The sequence below is a fragment of the Thermobia domestica genome, chromosome 8, assembly GCF_964235325.1.
Source record: "Thermobia domestica chromosome 8, izTheDome1.hap1.1, whole genome shotgun sequence".
NCBI classification, from domain to species: Eukaryota; Metazoa; Arthropoda; class Insecta; order Zygentoma; family Lepismatidae; genus Thermobia; species Thermobia domestica.
In genome coordinates, this window is record NC_137461.1 from 86,019,940 (window position 1) to 86,044,436 (window position 24,497).

At 34.0% G+C, this 24,497-nt stretch overlaps 1 protein-coding gene across 10 annotated transcripts in view; it reads right to left on the bottom strand.

Annotated features, from left to right (window-relative positions):
* The window catches only part of Rbp (RIMS binding protein), a 591,180-nt gene that overhangs the window by 146,329 nt on the left and 420,354 nt on the right, over positions 1 to 24,497 (bottom strand). For all 10 annotated transcript variants that reach the window (XM_081768676.1, XM_081768673.1, XM_081768675.1 and 7 more), the window contains 4 exons: positions 21,040 to 21,162; positions 13,702 to 13,857; positions 8,743 to 8,923; positions 1,027 to 1,152 (listed from right to left, as the gene is read on the bottom strand). In XM_081768676.1, coding sequence (XP_081624802.1) covers positions 1,027 to 1,152; positions 8,743 to 8,923; positions 13,702 to 13,857; positions 21,040 to 21,162 — 586 coding nt within the window. The remainder of the gene's footprint in view (positions 1 to 1,026; positions 1,153 to 8,742; positions 8,924 to 13,701; positions 13,858 to 21,039; positions 21,163 to 24,497) is intronic.

The window sequence follows — 24,497 nt, forward strand, 5'->3', positions numbered from 1 at the left end:
GTTTTCGTTTCAAGATTTACTTATGTAGAAGAAAAAGAATAAAAAGACAATAAATGACCTAAAAGTTACATTAAAATATTAAAAATTGACTTGAAACTTCAAAACGGCAAAAGTTGACCAAAAGTTGACCCTAAAAAAAGATATTTTTAGAACCAAGAGTTATGGATAATGTTTTTATTTGAACCTCCTTTGTCCGACGCGTAACAGAAAAAAGTTGACTTGTCAACAAGATCCGGGCCCTGATCATCTTTCATATTATTAAGAGACATTAAATCTTTACTAAGATATAAGGCTTGACAAAATGGTAGCTACAACATCTTACAATTAATATTTGTAGAGGGAATTGCAATTAATCTACTATATAATTTTACTTAATATTTACTAAATCTAAAACAAAAAATTAATATATTTTTTATTTTTCCCTGAAATGAGAATAGAAGTTCCAAGCTTACTTTTGGAACACAAATATATTATTTTTTTAGAAAAAGTACCTAATAAACTGGAATAAAATGTCTATTACCTTAACAATAACTTAACTTGTATCATTAATATGAAGTTAATCACTATTTATATAGACATCTCCCGTACAGTAAAGATGAACTTGGCTCACTTCATAAAAATATTAGTAATGTTTCCAACATATTAAAACTTTTATACATTATTTCTGACATGTTTTCTATCGTTCTCTCATACTTTTGGAATGAATTTAGAATATTTCTGAGATATTCTTGTTATGTAAAGTAACTGAAATGACATTAATATGCTACTTTACATTAATTTTAACACTAGCAAGTTTATAATAAAGTATTTTATTTAATAGGTAGAAATCTTGTTCATGTTATCAATTGTGCACACTATTATCATGTTGCAAACTTATCCATGCCATCCTAAACAAAATTATTACTTTTATTCTGCAATCTTGAATCGAACAACTATTTCTCAAATCACAAATAGAAGTAAAGAAATAAATACAAATGGAAATTTGAAAAGAAAATGAAAATAGAAAGAAAAAGAACAGAAAACTACCTGTGGAGCTTATAGTCCTTTGCAATCCTTGCGATGCTAGCTCCATCTCTTCGAGAGTCTCCATCCCAGTGGGCACAAGAGGTGTGGAACGTGCAGTGCTCTCATTGGATAACAGGCGACTGGAATCTGGGGGAAAGCATGTGTAGAAAACAACATGCACAGCCAACTAATAGAATTCTTTCTTTTTTGAAAAAAGAAAAGTATTTAGTGTATTACCATAGCAAAAAGAAAGTTTTCATTAAATGTGTGCTTCGTCAGTTGCTCATAACACACTACAACAATTATGAGAGGGAAACACACATATTTCTCATTGCAAAAGGGGTATAGCTAACACATTTATAGAGCGAATCAAGAAGGGTATTATGGGGATGATAAATTAGCATAAAGCGCGTGATTTTATTAGATAATATTAGGAACATGCATATAGGTACTTCTAAACTTGATACTAATAAATAAATTAGAAACAGAAGTACTATCTATACTATTCATATATATATGAACAAAATTAATACTGAGGGATTTATAACAGCAAGGCAAGCACACAACACACAATCAGGAAAATGTGTGATCTTTTAACTACTGTCAGGAATTTGTAATATTAGAACGGTAGTCAATATTTATGATGATGTAAGAAGTTAGATTTTGTTTATTAGATCAGCAAAATAAATTACAAGACATAATTTTTAAAAAATATGAAAGATACTTTTAAAATTATTTTTTATTAAACTTTAGTCCATTTATAATTTTATATAAAGCATGTTGGTCAAGGCAACTGTGTTCGTATTTACGTAATTGATAAGTAAGAAATTAATTAGAAGCAGCATCTCCAGTGATAATACTAGAGCTTGGTCTTAACTGAAGTAAAACTTACAAAGATAAAAATTTATTTTGTTAAACTGTTTGGTTTTGGTCAAATAATGTAAGTGTCACAACCTAATAAAAATTTTGTAGTATCCAACCGCTAACTATATTTCATTTTGTTACATAATAATGTTAATAAATATTCACGAAACTGAATATTTAAAGAATCTCTGCATAATAATCTTAGCCAATAGGTGGATATAACATGTTTTCAAAAGAAATAAAAGTTTTCTTTTTGAATGATCTGAGGTTATATTGAAATAATGTATAAGAACAGATCTGTTTTTAAAGAATATCTAAAAAAGAGTCCAAGATTCTAATGAAATTTTTATGATCTGGATCTTTAGATTGCTTGTGATTACGATTGAGGTACCAGGTAAGACAGAAGTCGTCGCAAATACTGTGTAATTTTGACTTAGTCGGATACAACAGTTTAATTCTCGGCGACGGCAATACCATTTAATAACCAAACGTTAACAAAACATTATACAGGATATTACAAAAGTTTCTCACAATAGTTTGAAAATAGATTCCTCACACCAAAATAAGAAAAAAAGTTCATATGGACCTGTGGTCGGAAGCGCATGGTTTCGTAGTTGTGCCGAACACGTTAAAAAATGAACTTTAAAGGTCCATAGTTTCACTGCTATAGAATTGCTTGTTAAGACATCATTCAGGAACTAGTATGTGAACTATCCAATTACCCATCTTTCAGAACCTCCGATACTTTCACAAACATTTTTAGAGAGGCTGTTTGGGAGTACTTGATCACTCTCCACCTACCTCTCTAAAAATTGGTGTACAAGTGCTGGAGCATTCTTAAACATGGATATTTAGATAGTTCACATACCAGTTTCTCAGTAATGTCTTGACCCGACTACGATAGGTCCCATAGCAGTGTAGCTATTAACTTTTAAAGATCACTTGTTTCACATTGTCGACACCCTATAACTCTGAAACTATCCACTTTTGAGCACAGGTCCATATGAACTTTTTTCTTATTTTGATGTGAGAAATCTATCCCCTATTTTTGTAAAACCCTGTATATATTACATTTTCAAAAAAGGAGTAAAGATTCACCGCACATCGATAATCATGTATTTATTTAGTTCAAGTTATGCATCTGTAAAGTCATATATTTTGTCTAAACAGAATTATATTTTGAAAAGTTAGTTAATTTAGTGATGCATTTTATTTTTGGTTTGTCATCCATGTTCAGCAGCGAAGTCTATATGAGACATGAATCTGCAACTTAACTGGAATCTAAACACATGTATTTCTACAAGAAATAAAATTAGAGTCTTTCACATCAAAGGCTAGGATGTTAATCATAAAATAGGAGGGAACCAAATCTGGGAAGAAGCCAAAGATATGACATATAAGTATTACCAATACCAATTTTAAAATAATAGCTCTTTGTAATAATGAGGTTATTATTCTGTATGTGCTTGAACTAGAAAGTGACTTTAAATGGATCAGTACAAAGAAGATATCTCAATAGCCTCTTGAAATCTTGACCTTTCTTCAATGCTAATCTGGTATGAAAAATGGAAAAGTTTCTTTTGCAATAGAAAATGTTCAACTGCCTCGACTTTCATGATATTCTATAATTATAATATATATTATATAACACACAGTGCAGCCACATCATGCATATGAACATATTCTTCAATTCAAGAAATGTATAAGAGATTCTATATCCAAGGGGAAACATTGAATGTAGAGACAAAAAAAAGTAATGAAATATTGAAAATGAAATGAAATATTTCAGTTTAACGTCCCATGATTATGTCCTTTAGGCTAAGGGAGACGGATGTTTAAGACAAGAGAATGATAATGGAAGAATTGGTGGAATGAGAATTACCTCGAGAAACGCTACGGACAAGATGATGTGCACCACAAACTTACTTGACTGGGAATTAGGGATCCCACACCAGAGACAAGCGCTCTACCACTGAGCCACCATGCCTCCCAGTAATGAAATGTTATATGACTCTATATTAACAGGATAGCAGCTCTTAGTGGTAAAGATAGCATAAAAAGTAACGTATTTAATATTGTTTCTTCATTAGTTCCAAATGTATTTAATAAAATTTCACATGGAAACTATTTCTGATAGAACTGCGTGAAGTGGTCTAAAATTTAGTTATTCACATGATGGGATAATTTGTGAGCAATGTTGTTTTAATATGTTATTGTCTGTGTTCTTTTTATGTATGTGTAACACTATTTTAAAGCTATATCGTTTTCGTTTTGCTTTGTACATATCAATTCTGATGATGGATGATCTGTAGTGAAGATCTGTAGTGTGTAGTGTGATGATGGATGATCTGTAGTGTGTCTGGAAGCTATCAAATAACTGATAAAAAAAAGAAAGAAAGAATAGAAAAAGACCAATATGACACCGAAGAAAATCCATTAGAATTTTGTAAATACACTAGGGAAACTGCGGTAGAACGTACTGCAATCAGTGTAGAAGTTGAATTATAAATTTAGATTGGATAGACAGTCATGTAAAGACACTTCTTACTCAAGTCGTCCAAAAAATATCAGAGTGGAAAATATGAATAAGATGGACGACATAATGACAACCATACGCCAGACGAGAAGAGGTTACACGGATCATTGCAAAAGAATCTTGGTAGGTATTTTAAACATAAAAAGTTGTCAACATGATGGGTGCTTCGAATGTTGACAGCTGACCTACAATTCAATTTTTGACAAGAATGAAGGACCCTGAGATTTATTCCATCAATTTGTCAAGGAGAACGAAACGTTACTCAATCATTATTTCGATCTAGAGACGAAACAATGTAAATATGGCATGGAATAATTCTAATTGAAGACATCATTGGCGTATATGCGAATTTAAATATCGACGTTGTCAATAACTTCTTGCTATTTAACGACGATAAAAAATTCTTATTCTTAACAATCGAAGTATTCAAAGTATCATGGATTTCCTGTCCCCAAGAAATGACGTTTACAAAAGGTAAAGTGCTCCCAAGATTATGGTCTCTTTCTTCTAGGACAGTTAATTACAACATCAGAGAGAGACCCATCAGAAGCGATTATTATGTCCCTCGTTACCGTGGCTGCCGTCAACGAAACAGGGCTTGCAATGGATGGAAGCACATCTTATTCCCCGGACTCTGTATTCCGGTAATACAGCTTGTTTCCTCGATTGAAAGATCACTCATGATGAAATTTTGAAAGCGACGAGGAAGTAACACACTCCATAGAATAATGGTTTGAAAGACTTGATAAAATATATAATTCGTCGTTAGCCTCTTCATTACATGAAGATGAATTACATTGAAAAATGACGATTTTACCCCTCAATCTTTCTGAGTTGAAGCGTGAACTTTTGGATCATTTCTCGTGTCTATACCAACTTGTAAGACGATATAAAAAATACCAAACAAAACTATCAGAAATTGTATTCCTTTAAATTAATATAGCGTGTTCAGCTTTTCATTCGATTGACTGTTTAGTGCAACATCTTGTTTCATCTAACTAGTTTACATACTTCTGAAGTTTGTAATCTAATACTTCCGAAGAAGCTCACTATTTTGAGTGAAATAGAAATCAGAAAACTCAAAAGTTTTCAGAACAGCGTCTTCATTTAAGGATGAAATTTGCCCTTCTTCTCTCCTGAAGTTCGATTGTCTATATATTTGCAAATTAAAGTTAACAAATACGACATTTAGCCTATTCTGTCTTAGAGTAAAAGGGTCAATCATCTAGTTTGAATTTTCTTTCTCATTGCAGAATATTGCTAAATATCGTGGTGTTGAATTATGAGCAGTTCTGTGTAGAACAATAGTCAAAAAAATAATATTCAAGAATATTCTACATTGCACACATATTACATATACATTAATGCATATTTGTCTCAAGCTAATATCAACATAATTCAAAAACGAGGTGGTTATAACAATAATTTACACATCATTTTATAACGGACCAATTTTATCAGAGAAACAATTCGTTTATTTTAAAAAAGTGGTCGTTGATTTTCTTTTTTATTTAGTTTATAGATAATAATTATGTATTAATTTATCTATTCATAAGGGCGTTAAAACTTGCTATAAAAGAAACGAAACTTGCTTCCTGAAATACAGTCTTACAAAAATGTGTTATAATATTTTGGAAACAGACTCCTCACATCAAAATAAGAAACAATGTTCATATGGACCTGTGCTCAAAAGTGGACAGTTTCGGACTTACAGGGTGCCGCAAACGTGAAATAAGTGAACTATAAAAGTTCATAGCTACACCACTATGGGTCCTATCGTAGTCGGGTCAAGATGTCGCTGAGGAACTGGTATGTAAACTATCCAAAAACCCATGTTTAAGAATGTTCCAGTACTTGCATACCAATTTTTAGAGAGGTAGGTGGAGAGTGATTAAGTACTCCCAAACAGCCTCTCTAAAAATGATTGCGCAGGTACTAGAGGTTCTGAAGGATGGTAATTGGATAGTTCACATACTAGTTCCCCAGTGATGTCTTAACCCGACTACGATCAGACTTATAGAAGTGGAACTATGGATCTTTAAAGTTCATTTTTTCACGTTTTCGGCATCCTATAACTACCGACAACAGGTCCATATGAACTTGTTTTCTTATTTTGATGTCAGAAATCTATATTGAGACATATTTTTGTAACAATCTTTGTGCCCAAAATTCACTCGTAATAGGAAGTAAAGAGAAAACGAGGATCAGAAATTTGGAATTAAATAAAGTTTGAGAGTAGTTTTTAAGAAATCTGTTGTTATTAATTTTTCATTAGTTTAAACGCACTTAAGTTAGAAATTTATAACTGAACCTCAATTTTAGAGCGAAAAGAACGTTTGTTAGAAAGTAGTCATATTTTCTGAAAAATACATAATCTAGTTTATCAATTTATGCGCACTGTACCTTAGTTCACTTTTTTTTTTTTTTTTTTTTCAGGAAGCAGGAAATTTTTAAGTATTGAAGAATTTATGAAAATTAAGTGAAATTTTGCGTTAGATAATCTGGAATCTCTGAAAACTATAAAACGTTACTAGAGTAGCTGAAACATCACTTAGTTCTTCTTAGATTTCAGTTAGTGCTCCAACACCCGGTAGATTTAGTACTCTTTTTTTTAAATAATCATTTTCCACTCATACCATTTAGCATGTGAATTTACGTTATGAATTCAATGCATCTGTGTTAAAAAAAAAAAAAAAAAAAAGTGAATTTACACTCAAGTTCTATAGAATCGCTGACTGTGATATTGAAATATTTCAACATGGAATTATGTATGTATGTATCTGTATGAAATGACTAACTTTACAGAGCCAATGTATTTATTCCAGCGAAAATATTTTCGAAGTCCGCTGTTGCTTTCATTTTCAGTCGCTCCAAGTACGAGAAACGAGATGAATACACTAAACTCATACATTTATGGATTGACAATTAGCATTGAATAAAACGTAAGGTATCAGAATAACTAAAAATACCACAATAACCATGTTTCATTTTATGTATATGTATATTCAATAGTATGTGGGTTACAGAAATTGAGATTTGAATCTGGTAAAAAAGCCATAGAAACCAAACTATTTTTTTTTTTCGTACTTGTTATTGAAATTGGTTATCTGTGCACTTATTAGAGATCTCTGATTCCAGAGTTTGAGCATAGATGGTCGTTCTATATTTCATTATGTCAATTTTCAGGTTCATTTTGTTTTAATTAATTATTGAACATTCTTGGTTTTCCGTGTATGTATATATTTTAAGTGAAACAAAATTAAATGTTCAATTTGTACTTATTGTTTGTTCCTTAAATATATGTTCATCAAGTATGCGTTGTTATATATATATATATATATATATATATATATATATATATATATATATATATATATATATATATATATATGCACTGGCTATTTAACTAGAGTTATCTAACGAAGTGTAAGTCAATACTTTGTATAAAAAAGAAACTTTGATATAGGTAAAAAAGAGAACACTATAGAGTCGGAGTGATAACATTCTGTTTAGTATCATATTGTAGTGATTGACTATCTGTTGTAGATAACCTTCGTTTGCACATGATAAAACTCCACTTTCTGTTGATAACATAGCAGGAGCTTCTGCTCTCAAAGTATATGGCAGAGTATGCAATGAGGTAAATATATTTGTAGTTTATGTGGCACTTTAAATCATGATAAATATACAGCTGTGATTTTGTACTTTTAAGTATTGAATAAGTATTAAGTGTAGTGCAATATTGTATTTATGTATAATCTACATTCAGTTAAAACACTATGTAAAGAAAAAACTTTAATATAATATTGTGATAAAATATGTAAGGTGCGGATTTAGTTTAAGCAATATTATAGCGCGGTACCTTTATCTAGAAAGAAAATATCCTTAATACCTAATGTACACCGAAACAATGATGATATTCCACTGACCCTAACTACTTGTAAAATATATTTTATGTTTGTCATGAAGAACAATGTGTCAAAATTTCAATTAGATTAATTTCAATTTGATGATGATCAACCTGTTCATCAACTCATGGAAATATTTCCCCATGAAATGCAACAGACACAAAGGAACTAATATATCAATTCTGATTTGAAACTTAGGAAATTTTAACCAGCCTCTTATTTAACTGAAGGTTAAGAATTTGACAGAAAGAGAAGTCAGTCAGAATGAACATAAGGCCTTCTTAAGAAAAACAAATCTACAGTATTTTAGGAGACTCAAAGCAAAATTTCTAGCCTGGGAAATACTGATAATTCATGTAAGAAGGATGATGTGGAAAATCTAGCTCAATTATAAGTAAGTACCAAAACAATTATTTCCCCATTGAGTACCTGGTGTGGACGTTCCAGATTCCGGAGACGTTTGGACTTCCTGACTAGATGACACTGAGCGTGGTCCCTTCCAGTTGGCCTTGCTACCCTGAGTGCGCTTAATGCTAGCCATTTCCAGCAACAACTCCTCATGGCGTACATTCTGAAGTTCTGTTTTCTTCTCCAACTCCCTGATCTTAGACTGAAAAAAAATCCCAATCAAACACTCACAATATGATACCTTAATATAAGGAATTATGAAATATAATTTAGTATATTTACTTTTTATAATGGACAACTGAAACCGTAATATATGTGAAAAGCATTTTATATACAGTGTGGGCCATAAGTCACTTGGTGCTAGCAGTTATTCAACTCTCATTTGACTAGAGTAGCAGTAGCTGGTTGACGTAAACAATACGTTATTGAGTAGTTCGTAACCAAAGGCGAACCAGGGCCGAGCAACCCGGGCGACTGCCCGGAGCATCACAATCAAGAGGGCGCCAAAACGAGCCTCTAAAGTACATGTTTACAATAAAAGACAAATTCTGGCCAAAGCATAAATTAACTAATAAACAATAGCGTTCCAGTTTCGGCAAATTAACTTTGCCTTCATCAGACACATTATTTGATGAAGGCAATGTTAATTTGCCAGAACTGTAACGCTGTTGTTTATTAGTTAATATATACTTTGGTCAGAATTTGTCTTTTATTGTATACCAGAAGTTCTAAAGCTAATATGAGTGATATTTAAGTAAATTTTATAACGTGTTTTCTACTGACTTTTTGGTTTATATTCTTGTAAAGTATCGTCTTTGTTTCCATTCAACCATGGAAGAAGAGAGTTTCATAGTACTAGGGGGGGCTATATCGACAAATAGAGGCATGGAATTAGAAGAAAGAGTGGAGGAGGAATTGACATTATTTATATCAGGCCATGTTCTTTGTGAACTTTCCCAGGCAATGAATGTTTACTCTTTTAAAGTGGAAGTGGAGGACTAACAGTACATACAACATTTACTTCTGATTTCTTAGAAACGCCAAACTATCGGTCTTTGTTGAAAGTAGTTAGGAGACGTTATTGTTTTGCTATGTACAGTTATTTCCAAATCATTCATTTCGACAGTGTTTGTGAAATCAACAACATAGGAGGGGGTTAGAAGCGGCACTACAAAAAAAGAAAAAAAATCAGCGACTATGTGAATCCTTCCTCCCGCCGCGTAAAACACGTTCAACATATGCGAAATATACTGTATTTATTGGTATTTCACGTCATTAGAATAAATTGTTACATAGTCGGATATATGGTAGTCCAACTCATGATGTTATTGATGTAACAAAGCAATTTACAATATAGCATTAACCGGGTCACCATTAGTACTATTCAATAAATGCTGTTTGATATTGTTTTTGTTTATACATATCGGTACATAAATAATAATAAAAATGTACACAATGTAATTGATACCATATGTATATTTTTAAGTACTAAATATACCTATATCATGTATCTGAATATTAATTTTTCTTTTCGAAAAATGGGTTTAAAATATTAAAATCACTGTACTAAAAGCTCAAATATAGGCTAGGACTAGGGGGCGCCAAAAGTAACTTTGCCCGGGTAAAATTTTGCCTTGGTCCGCCCCTGTTCGTAACAATACATGGCTCTTGAATAATACGTTGTAAGGAGTGATTTTATAAAGGATTTAAACTTTGTTACATTTGTGATTACAATGAATAGAAAGTTATCAAAAGGATGAACTTGTGTTCTACTTCAAAAGTGATGATAACATGACCACAACTTTAAAAAAAATGCGATAGAGTTATTTGTGCATATTTTATTTCCATTCAGTGAACTTTGTGATGGACAAACACCGTGTGCGTGGGTTTTCTTGGGGTTCTCCCGTTTCCTCCCACTTTCTTCATTCCACCATTTCATTCATTACTCATCATCACCGTCTCCTTTAGCCTAACCGGCATAACCGTGGGACGTAAAACTCAAAGATTTTTATATTTTATCTCCATTCCAAAACTGTATTTCTATCTTGACAAAAAAATCCATAACTTAAATAAAAGGTTTGAAGAAACTGAGTATGTAGCGGATCTTGATAAATTATCATCCAACAACATCTAGTAATGTAATATGTTCTTCTGTGCTTAAAAGATGCAATTTGTGCTTGAAAATAATGGAAAACATTTTGTAGCTGAATTAAAATGCTATTAAATAAGGTATATTGTTTTATTTAAATATAAAAGGAATAAAATAAAATGTAAATTTCCATTACCTCAACATGTAAACTATAAGTTGTGTTTCCTCTTTCCGTATTCACAAGTTCATAATTATGTAAATATTTTCAACACATCTTTCTGTATCTTGCAATAGGTCGTATGTTGAAAATCACAACTTTACAGGAGAGAGAAAAAAACTGTTTTGCATTTTACAGTTTCGAAACAGGATGAGATATACAATTCTTTTTTATAACTCTGCTATTATCAGCCGGATACATACGATATTTTGCCAGGTGATAAAACAAATGCCATCATATCCAGTACTGGTGTTAGCTAAAAATACCCAAATTTTAACATACGATGTATTGCAAGATACAGAATGATATGCTTAAAATCCGAAAAAAAAAATTGCTTACTAACTGCATTTCTAATTGTAGATTATTATATAGCTTTATACCTATATAACTGGAGCCTATATAAGAGTTTGTAAGTTATTTGTTTCCCTACTATTGTAATTACATGTTTTCTTGACTTTAAAGATACACTTTTTTATTACCAGGCAGTCAAAAAGTTCCCGAAATGTTGTTGTAGTTTTGGGATTTATGATGCGATGACAATCAATCTTGTACACTTCAGTCCTTAGGTTACCTAATTATGAATTTGGTAAGTGTAAACGGGTAATAACAGGCAGGGTACGAGAAGTGTAGCTGAACGGAGGAATGTGTGATCAGTTAGCGAAATTTCACAGATCGAGCAACGCACAAACATTAAGTTCGTGTGCAAATTGGGGAAAATCTGATTCAGAGAGTTTGATAGCCTTAGAAATAGTTTAGCACCATCGGGGTGTTTGTCTCTTTTCAAAGCTAAAAATGGGCTTCTTCCGCTTTGCCAGAGTAGAAGAGATCAAGACAAACACGACGGCTGAACTTCGGAAGATACTAAAAGATGTCTTTCGTCGGTGTTTCCAACAATCGGAGGAGGGTGGAGCAACTGTGTATGTTCCGAAGGTGCCTACTTGGAAGACGATTACGTAAATGTGTACTTATATTGTGGTAATAGAGAGCTACAACAAAGTTCCGGGAAATTTTTGACTGCCCTGGTTGAGTTGAGTTGATTTTGAGTTGAACGTCCTTTTCAGCAGCGAAACTATACGAGACGTGGACCTACAGATTAACGTGGAATCCGAACCACATGAGCTACCACCGGGAATCGAACCCAGGTTGACTGCCCTCGTATATATATATATATATATATATATATATATATATATATATATATATATATTATTTTCAAAGTATTGATAATGGATAATTAATACTTTTGTTTTCAATTTCTATATTAGTTTTAAAGTATTTGTGATATTTAAGAAGCGAATTTAAACTTTTTGAAAGTTTTAATTCGTTTTTATTTTGGTTAAGCCATTCCATGAATTGGGGTTTAGTTTTGTTAATAGATGTACGCATACCCTGTTTGATTTTATCTGTATTTGGAAATGATATATAAGTTGTAAAATCTCTGCTTCTGGAGAATAAATGAGCATTAGTTACAGTACTAATTTCTATCATACACTGTGTTTCATGTATGTTATGTTCTTCATGTAATTGAGATATGTTGATAATTTACATTTACAGATACGATAAGCCACTTGTTAATAGCCCTCGAAGTATTCTATTGTTTAACTTCCGTAGAAAAGTTTCTTGCAACACAAAGTCAAATGCTTTAGTTGAATCTAAAGCAACTTCGATATACTTTTTTTCTTTCTTTGCTTTAAGAGTATTATGTAAATTTCTCAATTACAATAAATATTGATGTCAGATATCTTTCCAAATGCTCTTCTCTATAGTTTTTATTTCTTACGAAATTCTTATTTAACTATGACCAATTTCTCTGATTATTATTATTATTATTGTGTTGTTATCATGAATGTTTATTTATTAATTGTAGGTATACTCTGTATAATACTCCCATGATTAGAGAATTGTTATTACGTTTGTATTTATTAATTTTGTTCTTTTTAACACTGATTGCTAAAACCCAAAGGAAAGTAAAGATTTTGGATATTTTATTCTTTAGGAAAACTATAAGTGACACCATCTCAAACATATTTAAATTTGACTATAGTTTGAGAGATGTCAGCTCAGATCCTTTGTCCCAGAATTTCTCCCGGAAGTTAGGAAATGTCTATGAAGTAATAATATCCTGCGCCCCCACCACTACTACTATTTTGCTACTACTACTACTACTACTACTACTACTACTACTACTACTACTACTACTACTACTACTACTAATAATAATAATAATAATAATAATAATAATAATAATAATAATAATAATATTAATAATAATAATAATAGGCTTAATACTTTGCTGTTCTCTTGCATAGAGTACGAATTTACATGTACTAGGTGGTGTTAGTTATGAAAATACATGTTATGTTATTATCATTCAAATATGGAATTAAATCTAAATTTACAATTGTGAACACTGAACAATATTTAAATGGCATTATAACCTAGATAAATAAATACATTGCATTACATTTCGTTTACATCAGTACATGATAACATATATTGTGTCGATTGTAACAACGTAGTAACGTTATTTTTTTTTAAATGTTTGATACTGTTAAATTATTAGCTATGTAAATATCGTTGCCTAAATTAGAGTTTGTATTTTATTAAAAACTGTATAATTATATATAGGCCTATGCTTTATATACTAACAACAACAAACTTGAGAATAGTTTACCTGTAAAGCTTCAATAGTTTCATTAGACTTGGATTTATCTGATTCGCTGAGTTTTGATATCTTCTGAATTTCAGACTGTTTCTCGCGTAACTGTGCCAAGGCTTCTGCATGCTGCCGCTCTAGTTCTTTCCGCTTGTCAGCGGCTTCACGCATTTGCTGAAAACAAAAACGATAGACAAGTTAGCAATAGACATTCAAAACAATACTTAAAAAGTTTCAATATCCTAACCTTACAACTAATAATTTCTATATATTAAAGAAGTAGAAGACTGATCGTCGCAATAAAGATTTCTGTGTTTCAATATACCTGTATTCTACATTTCGTTTGGCCAAACTAGTCGCGATACACCTTTTCTGCCTGCCTATTTGTTTTCTAAATTCTTAGCTCATGTTTTATTACTGGAATTAGCGGCCAATTTTTTCATCCACACAGTATATAGAAGTTGATTCACTTATATTGAACCGAACTTGGAGTTCGACAGTGGCTATGCTAGTGAGTGCCTCGTGGCTGGTGGTGCTCCGTGAGGAAGGAGATTAAGTGGGCCCTGTGATACACCTACACTACACTTACACTTTCTGTTCAATTTACACGTACATACATTCCCTTCTTTTTACACTCTTTCTATTTCTACTTTCTATTTTCATTTTACACTTCCCACTTCCCTCTACTTTTTGCCCTGTTCACCTTGGCTTCTCGCCCTCTTTCCCTGTCTAAACTTCTTTCCCGATTTTGACTTTTTTCCTGATTTTGACTTTTCCCCCGACTTGTGTCCTTTTCCCGATTGTGTCCTGTATTTTATTCTATTTTGCTTTTGAATCATAAATCCTCTGTTTGAGGTACACATTTGACCATTTTTGCATTAGTAGCACATATGACTAGTGAGCCGGTGCACCTACCTGTTTGACCGATAATGGTCTACGACAAGACAAGAACCGAACTCAATGTGTAACTGTATCGCTCATGCACATCCCATTGCTGTGAGATTGCTGCAAGGCAAATAACAGTATCTCGTTAGAGACGTAGTAGAGCAGTATGATCGAGTGTAGTCTGATGCCACCGAACTGAACATATTCTGGGAGCGGTTTATTGTGACCCTTTCCGATACTAAGTTCACGGCGTTGTGCATTGTAGAAATGTGTCAAATGCATAATTTTCATGTACAGGGTTTGTCCAAGAAGTAATGAGACAGGCTGCCACGCAGTGCTCCAGTCGCCACCAGAGCGCTCTCAATGGGTGGTATCGGTGGTGGGGTCTTACCTAAGCATCGCACCGCGCGGCAGTCGCTCCTGAGCAGTGAGAGAATGAGGATCGATTGTTGCGTGAAGTGTGTTTTTTTCATTTTGGTCACGGGATACAAAGCGAAAAATGGAGTGGACGATAGAGCAGCGATATGCCATCAAATTCTGCTTTTGCTTTGACAAAACTACTTCAGAGACTCTTACCTTGATTGAGCAGGCCTACGGAGACAATGCCATGTCGAAAGTCCAGGTTTTCCTCTGGCACAAGGATTTCAAAGACGGGCGGGATGAGTTGAGGACAAAGATCGATCTGGATGCCCTTCGACGAGTTCTTCGGATGAAAACATATCAAAGATGAAAGAACTCTTGGGCGCTGACCGTCGGTTGAGTCTGCGATTAATAGCGGAAAAACTTAACATGTGCAAGTCAACGTACGCAATATTGTAACCGAGAATTTGAACATGAGAAAAGTTTGTGCAAAATTGGTACCAAAAGTGTTGAATGATGAACAAAAACAACGACGAGTTGACGTGTGCTGTAAAATGGTGCAGGTTGTGGAAGGTAAAACAGACTATTTCCTGTTCCCCAAAGTGAAAACTGCCCTGAAAGGTCCCATTTGATGTCGTTGCCGCCATCCAGAAGGCCGTAACCAAATCTTTAAAAGGCATTTCGGAAGCTGACTTCCAGAGAGCGTATGAATCATGGAAATGGCGCTGGCAGCGATGTATCGACTATTTTGAAGAATTTTGAGGAATTGTTAAAATCGGATAAATAAATTCCTGTTTATAGACTCAGTCTTTTTGGACAAACCCTGTAGGTCGTGGCACTGCGAAGCGTACCACATCGACATGAGCAGCTAGAAGCGTTTCCCAAAAGAGCTCAAGATTGTGACCGGTTTCTCGTAAGGAGCAAATTGCATCTCCGAAAGGTGGAGCAAGCTGCATCTCCGAAAGGTGGAGCGAAACATCAAAATCAATCAGACTCATGTACTGACTGAAATATACCAGCGCGAAATCCCAGCATTGTATGAATACAACGTGAAGCAGTTTGATTTGCACCAAGACAAGGCATCAAGTCACACGACGAAAACATCGCTGGAATTCTATCGCCGCATGGAACCGGAAACTGGAATTTCGGTAATTTCTTTCTCTGACATCCCTGCCAAGAGTACAGATGCCAGCCCAATGGACCATTTTGCTTTCGGACTCCTCAGTAACGTCTGTCCCATCGTGCAGTTTGCATCCTCACAGCTCTGTGGAAAGCCTATAAAGAAAAGTGGGATGCAATATCCATGGTCCAACTGCAATACAGTCTTCTGCAATTGAAGGTCCGATGCCAGGCAATAGTCAGTAGAGGTGGTCTGCAGATCGAACACAACCGGCGGCATTTTCTAGATAAATGGCACGTTCAAATTCAGCTCAATATAATTGAATCAACCTCTGTATAATAATTTAAAAAAATGAAACATGCTCTTTTCTAGCTTTATCAAGAGATTTTCTGCAGAATAGTAGTGTCCATTCACCCCACCATTAATATACCTTTTACACTCTTATTTGGCCAACATTAGAGTTTTCCATTGACAATAATCTAACTAGAGGTTATTGTTCTATACAAAAACTGCGCTTGCAATAACTTTATAGAACTGAAAGAGAGGGGCAACTGTGGCCCAGTGGTAGAGTACTTAACTCTGGTGTGTGGGGTCTCTGGTTCGATCCTCGGAGAAGTAAATTTGTGGTGGACAGCATCGTGTCCGTTGGGTTTTCTCGGTGTACTCTCGTTTCTTCCACAATCTCATTCCGCAAATTCTTTCTTTATCACTCACTTGCCTTAATCGTCTGTCTTCCTTTGCCTAAAGGGCATAATCGTGGGACGTTAAACTGAAAGATTTTTTTTATGGTTTAGATGCAAACGCTCAACTCTAGAATTCAAGATCTGGTGCTCAATTTAAGTCACGTCATGTAAGGTTCACGACAATCCCACACCGTGTGCGTAGTTCCCTCTAAACACTCCGCTCGCTTCCATTTTATATATATCATCGTCTCTATTAAGCTATTCTATCATGAATAAGTTTTATTAAATATCCAATAATTCTTTTTGGCTCAAAATTTATTTTCAACATTGAAGAACCAATTAATAATTCTTCGGTAAATACTGCTTACATTACAAAATTTACCAAAAAAAAAAAAAAAGTGTGATGAAACCTTGAAAGGGTTAATGAAACTGTTTCTATTATGTGAGGTCGAAACTAGAATATGAACGTATCGGCACTAAAAACTATAATTACATAATTTAAAAGTTACAAGTAATGTTCTAAAAACTGTATTTCTTTAAAAAAAATAACAGAAGAAGAAGAAGGACAATTTGAAACAGGGGAGGTGAGAACAATGATACTTTTCTCTTGTGTTAAAGCATTTCAAGGTAAAACTGACTATTCTGAACATTTCTATTAACCAAAATCCAAGTAAGAAATACCAATATATTCTACTTCAATAAGTTTAAGAACGGAAAAATAAATAAATAGTTTAAGTCTCCTGTAAGTAAGATATTGCGATTCAAAGAATTTCTAATATAGATGCTTTTGGAATGTAAGAATCATAACTAGCAAAGATATGATTGAATAATGTAGGCTGATAAAAAAAAAAAACTAATAGAGCTGGATTTTATTGTATCAATGGATCTGATGTATGACATTGATGTTTATCCATAGTTCGATATATATATATATATATATATATATATATATATATATATATATATATATATATATATATATAGCTGCTAAAAATTAAGTATTTTTCCGTTGTGTTTAAAATAGTAATTTGTCCCTATCTAAAGAGTGCCATTGAACTAAAAATCGAGTCAAATTTGGACCAGTACTATGCAAGGGCGCCCATGTTGTGGTTTTCAATGGGGGCCAGTATAAGCGACATTTCAAATATAGTTTCAAATTTTGCTGTAACTAATGTAAAAATTCTATTGGGTTTTCGATATTCCCAAGTATAATTTCCTCTTAGGGGGGCAAGCGCCCCACCTTGACCCCCCTGATGGGCGCCCTTGGTGTTATGATGTAAAATTTCGTGTTAGCCTAGAGAAAACTACACCTTAAAATTTTTGAGACATGTATGTCACACGCCTCAGCATATCGGAGGCATAAACGTTCATAAAAGGCGATGAAGAGGTGAAATGCGAGATGAATTTTGGATGAACATCCACATTAAGAAAAGAGACCACAATGAATATTATGTATGCTATTGTAAGAGAAGATTGAACTCAGAGATACTGCATCTATGCCTATGTTTAATCTTTCATACAGTTGTATGCAGGTTATTCTTTCAACAGATTTGGGTATGACTCGAGCGTCATGTCGATGGATTCTAAAGTTACTCACAGAAAAATAAAATTTATTTATTTATTTATTTTATTTTGAGTTTTACATCTCACAGCTCTTCCTTTAACCGAAAGACGACGATGAAAACATGGATAATAATGAAATAAATAGCGAAAATTCATACCATCCATATTCTCACCAGGATTCGAATCATCAGCAGAGAGTAAAAAGACCTTGGCAATTAGTGAAGTGATCCGCAGCCTAACCATGCGCGCGAACGGATTTATCCCGTTGGAGATGCAACAATGCGTTCGAAACGAAGGAAATTCATTTCTCAACAACATTGTACCCGAAGACGAATTCTTTACTTTTCTCTTTGACCCAATTACAAACCAACTGAGTTCATAGTGGCAAGGACACTTTTGTCCCAGCTTTTTTTCTTTGTTAAGAAAGATAAAAGTGCTGCAAAGTAATGTTAATTATATTTTCGATAAAAAAGGTTATATTTACGAACATGCAGTGCCAGCTAACATAATCATCAGACGGAATTCTACGAGGATGTCCTGACCAAAATACCAGAATATTTTCGTAGAAAGTGCCCAGGAGAAAAAAAAATATTTATTGCTTATTACAATAATGCATACCTACATGTGTCATAGGTTACAACAGACGTTTTGCATCAAAAACGTGTTCAATGATTTCTCACCCATATTAAAGCTCAGACCTTGCCCATGCTATTTCTAGAACTAAAGAAATACAAGATCGCTACTTTCATCCAACAACTAGGTTGTAAAAAGCAGTGAGATGGTTTTCAAACGCCTGAAAATGCATTGAATGACGCGTTTGTCAGCAAAAAGTCTTATTATTTTATTTTACCAGATCTCGAAAATACGGTTACGAAAATACTAGGTATGCATTAATTGTAAATTTGGAGCAAAGAGATCGACCTTTGTTGATTAATGATACAATCTTTTAGTACATCAATTGTTTTCGTGAACGAACACGACATGTAAATAGTTGAATTTGGCATAGCAGCAGAAAAGCATAATGGCTTTGAAAAATTGTGTTCACAGAACCAAACGAAAAGGGTTTCATCCAAGACATTTCATCCTGGTTGCTTATGCACACCCGCTTAACAAAACGGTTACACTGGTTGCAGACATTGCAGATTTTAAAGCACTTTTCATTACAAGTAGTAACTTTGTAATGTAGCGCCTCCGATCCAAGGATTCATGTCTGCATGCAAATAACTGAATTTGGCATATTAGCGAAAAGCATAATGGCTTTGAAAAATTGTGTTCACAGAACAAAACGAGAAGGGCTTCGCTCCATTTCTAATGCTAAAAATCCTATTTTCCATTGTTTACAATGAAAATTCGCGTTCCACATGCTTTTCCAATGTTAAGTATATGGACATTCTTCGGTGATTATTCCTCAATGCTGAGTAGCATGTGGACATGCTACTCCTTACGACATTCGGCGCAAGCTCTCGAATCACTATATCAAATTTGGTTAAAGAACGGTTCGAGTATATCGGAGGAGTATCCGGACAAACGAACGCCTAAGTCGAGGAGTAAAGAGGAGCTTCGCTTTGAAAACTGTGTTCGCAAGAACGAAACGAAAAAGGCTTTGCCCTATTTCCAATGCTCAAAATCCTACTTTTCGTTGTTTATAATGATAATTCGCGCGCCAAGTGCATTTCTAATGTTAAGTCTATGGGTATTCCGTTTTTCGGTAATTATTCCTCAATGGTATGTCCAACACGACAGTCTGTGCGCCCCCAAAATTATGATTACCTTTGAAAATTTTAATTCTTATTTAACTATAATGGTGTGTAAAAGACATACATCTATCGATATATCACATTAAGCTGAACAAAATGGCATGCTTAAGGGTAAATTATCATGCATAGCTTTCGAAAAAGTCAATAAAAATAAATTTTTATTGCGCTGAGAAGTATTTTGTTCGTTGCCAATAATAATTTGTGTGTTTTTTATTCTGGTAAAACAGATTGTTTATTTATTTATGCACTATATATTAAATAAATAAATAAAATAACACTGATATCTAGCACATATCTATCATGGTTTATCTTCTCCTAACCACTGGCGCAAGTGAGTACCCCTCTCAATCTTGGAACTGGGGGGACGGTCCTCCCAATAATCCAATTTGAAATGTGTTTTTGGGGGAGAAATGCGATGATTTGTGTCCGACTCCCACAAAGGAAAGTGAGATGAAATGTATGTCCCTCGTTGTATAACATACAACAGGTTCACCTCAGAAATCAGATTCATCTACCGTAATATGAGCCTCATCCTCCCCACCACCACCAGAATAAGCCTCAAATCTGCCCGCCTCCCAATGTTGAAGACAACTATGCCATATAGTACTCCACAGCATTGTTTTCCAACTTTATAAATACTTGGAACATCGCTTATATATATAAAAAAAAAAGAAGGGTTATGGGAACAGTCTTACCCCTCCCCCCAAATGTTGAAGATACATTTGCGCCGATGCTCCTAACGGTGACAAGTATCCCTAACAATGACTCACATACTACATATAATAATTATTCATAACATGAAAGCTAAAAAGAGTTTCATTTCAAGTACTTATTAGTTGAAAAAATAAATAATGCAATTTGTATTGTTTATAGTTGGTGATTCGAATAATAATCTAAATACTGAATGCTTCTTAGTTGAAAAAAAAAGTATCTGGTCTATTTTTTTTTTTTTTTATTTCAATACATCCGCCGTCCCCCTAGTGCTTACCTTAAGAATGGACTCCAGGTTGTCCACCTTGGCATTCAGTGAATTAACTTCAGTCTTCGCCGACTGGTATTTCGTCTCCACGGTAGACAGTGAAGACTTCAGTACCTGGCACTCTTCGTTCACCTAGAAAGTTAATAAAAAAGCAAAAGGTTAAGAAGATAAATTTGAAGAATCGTTACACCAAATAAAAGAAAAGGAAGTCATAACGAATTTTACTTGTTTGTTGATTAATGTTATACATGTACAGCACAAGAAACTAGGGAAGATTTTCTTCCAATAAAATCAAAGGTAATCCGAAGGTGTTCCGAAGAAAAACGAAAGCTGATGGGAAATATTGTAGATAAAACTGAAAAACAGACTGATGGAAGTATATGTACGAATGTGACGTTAAATGTGGATGTGAGGCGCATGAACTCTACGCACAAAGAAGAAAAGTGGAGAACAAAAGCGTTCGAAATGTGGTGAAACGATAAAACAACAACAACAACGACAACAACAACAACAACAAAAGAAAGCATATCGTGAAGACAGTTATGAAAAGAAGAGATAGAATGGTTGGACATATTATGACACATGGAAGCGGGCGCGCACCCAAAAAATTTTGGTGGGAGGGGTCCAAGCTTTCAAGGGGGGGGGTCCAACACTACAAACCACTACGTATATGTAGTATGAAATAAAATGAAGTGTACGTTAAGTTTTACGTCCCACGGTTATACCAGGTAGGCTAAAGGAGACAGTGATGATGAGAAATGGTGCAATGAAGAAGGTGGGAGGAAACGGCAGAACTCCAAGGAAATCAATACACACACCGTGTTTGTCTACTACAAAGTTCATTGGCGCGATCTGGAATCAAACTAGGGATCCCATGTACCAGAGGCGAACGCTCTACTATTGAGCCAACGCGGTCCCGTATGTAGTATTGAAGGGTCTTATTTCGCGCCCGAAAAGACGGTAGTTAATTGTAAAACATTTCCACCTATATTTTGAGGGGAAAAAATGATACAACTAGATGATTTTTATTAAAGGAAGAGTATATATAGATGAAGTGCAAGATCAAATTTTCATGCTACATCGATCATTTCCTTGTTAAATAAGTTTAATTTTATTGAGAAAGTGTTCAGATGTATGTTGAGTTACGAAGTTTGGGAGTGTGTGGATCATGAGGATCTCCCATGGATGTGCCCCTGCATGGAGGAATCACGCTATTGACTAAGGAGGGAAGATAGAAGGGAAAATACCCAAAGGAAGGCCACGACTGAAATATACGGGTCAAATTCTACAACATTATACAACAAATTCTACATCATTTAACAGGTAAAGAAGTGTTCAAAAATGAGACACACATATCCCCGCGTCTCCTGTAGGAGACAACCATAATAGGAGATGTTTCTGACTTACTGAGTCCCAGTATCGCCTATAGGAGACACAGAACCCCAACATTGGCAACACTGTAACCCGTTTCTTCCCACCACATGCATGCGCGCCAAGGCTAAAGATGGAAACAAATACAGAAATTATGCTTACAAATACAGGACCGAAGAGGTTAAAGACATATATTCCAATTTATTGTGATTAGTCGTTAAATTTTACTTTTGCTCAACTATTATTTCGAGCAAATATGAAACATGTATGAATTGATAGATGACATTACAATTGAACAAAATTACATGGTTGCGTGTAAATTCGCATGCGTAGTTTTCGAAAAAGAAAAAGAATTTCCTTCGTGCTAATAAAAATGTCGTTCGATCCTTCCCAATAATAATACTGGGTCGTTTTTATTCTTTCCGTATCAGATGTTTACTTATCTTTTGCACTGGTAACTAGCAGATTGTATCAATTGTTATTTTTTTGTTCTAACAATGACACACAAATCCCTAACAATGGCACATATATCACTTGTAATACAAGTTGTCAAGAAGAAAAGAAAATTACAAGGAAATGAAAAGTGTGGCTCAGGATAGGGGACCAATTAAGAATGCTCCAAGAGCAATTGCCAGAAAGAACTTAAAAATATATATATTTTTTAATTTATATGAAATTGTATATTAAATTTATTTGATTAACTAATGACGCAACAATTATTGAATCAATAACTAATGACGCAATAAATTATTGAATCAATATTGGTACTGATCAACAGCAATATAATCTCTTTATGACACAGTTACCGACATATGGCTCCTTAAATCTCTCGAAATCGGACCTTTTTTGGCTACTATCTCGGGAACGATAAGAGTGACGCGAAAAATTCCTTCACTTCTTTCAGATAGTTTTTTCATGCTCTATTGGATGGAGGAGTCAAAATTGAAAAAAATCTCAAATTAACAGACAGACACATACACACACACACAAATAGAAAATTCAGTAACGAACTTTTTAAGTTTGTTGAAAATGGAAAACCGAAGTCAAACTAATCGACAGATAACTGACCCAAAGAGAAAAATCTGAAACGCTCGCGTAAAACCAAAAAAGTGTGAGAAGTATCAGAAAGATAGAAAGAAACAAGAAAAGAATTGTTTGTTTTTTTTTAAATCACAGGCGGATCCAGGATGGACTTCTGGGGGGAAGGAGATTATAATGCTGCTACTTAGAGCTACTTTTAAGAGCTTCAAACTCTTGGATGGGTTTTATTTATATATAAAATAAGAAAGTTTTCTCTTCTGGGGCGATCGGGGCCGATTGCCCCAATCGCCCCTCGCTGGATCCGCCCCTGTTTTAAATCGATGAGTACTGACTTTACCAACCACATCAAACAACAATAATATTATCTCCAGAGTTCTATTTGATCTTCCCCAATAACATACAGTTCTTTCTTCATATGTTTATATTGAATATACTACATATATATGCAATGACACATACTAAACAAACTTCCTTTGCCTTTTTTTTTAAGTAGTTCTGAAATAAAACTACCTGTATACTCTTTTGGGGTTCGATCACAAATCATTCCATGGCCGATATTACCCGGGATAAATTTAAACCAGTAAACATAGTCCCATTAATCTCCCATTCTTCCCTGATCGTTTGCCACAAACCGCATAAAAATCAGACTTCAGTTAGAAATTCTAGACCCAAACGAAATCCATGAGTTTTTTTTTAAATCACCCTGTATAAGAAACGAAATATTGTACATTTAAAGTGGGATTCAAATTACGTGAGATGTCGGAGTTTGAATCAAACCTGTTCAGGGTATCAAGTCCGATATCATGCACAGCACAAGTAAGTGTGTAGTTATGGGACTGGAGAGTTAAGCTGACCATAAAGTTGTAGGAAGTCTCTTACAAACTGTCAATTAAACTTTGAACGCTAAAATGGTAAAAAAGAAAAAAAGAAAGAAAGAAAGAAAGATTTTTCTTTATTTTGAAAGAAAAGATATTGTACTTGTGATTTATTATTCTAGTACGTAGTAATATTTCTTAAGAGAATATGTGTGGTAGCAGTAAAAGAAGAATATAATG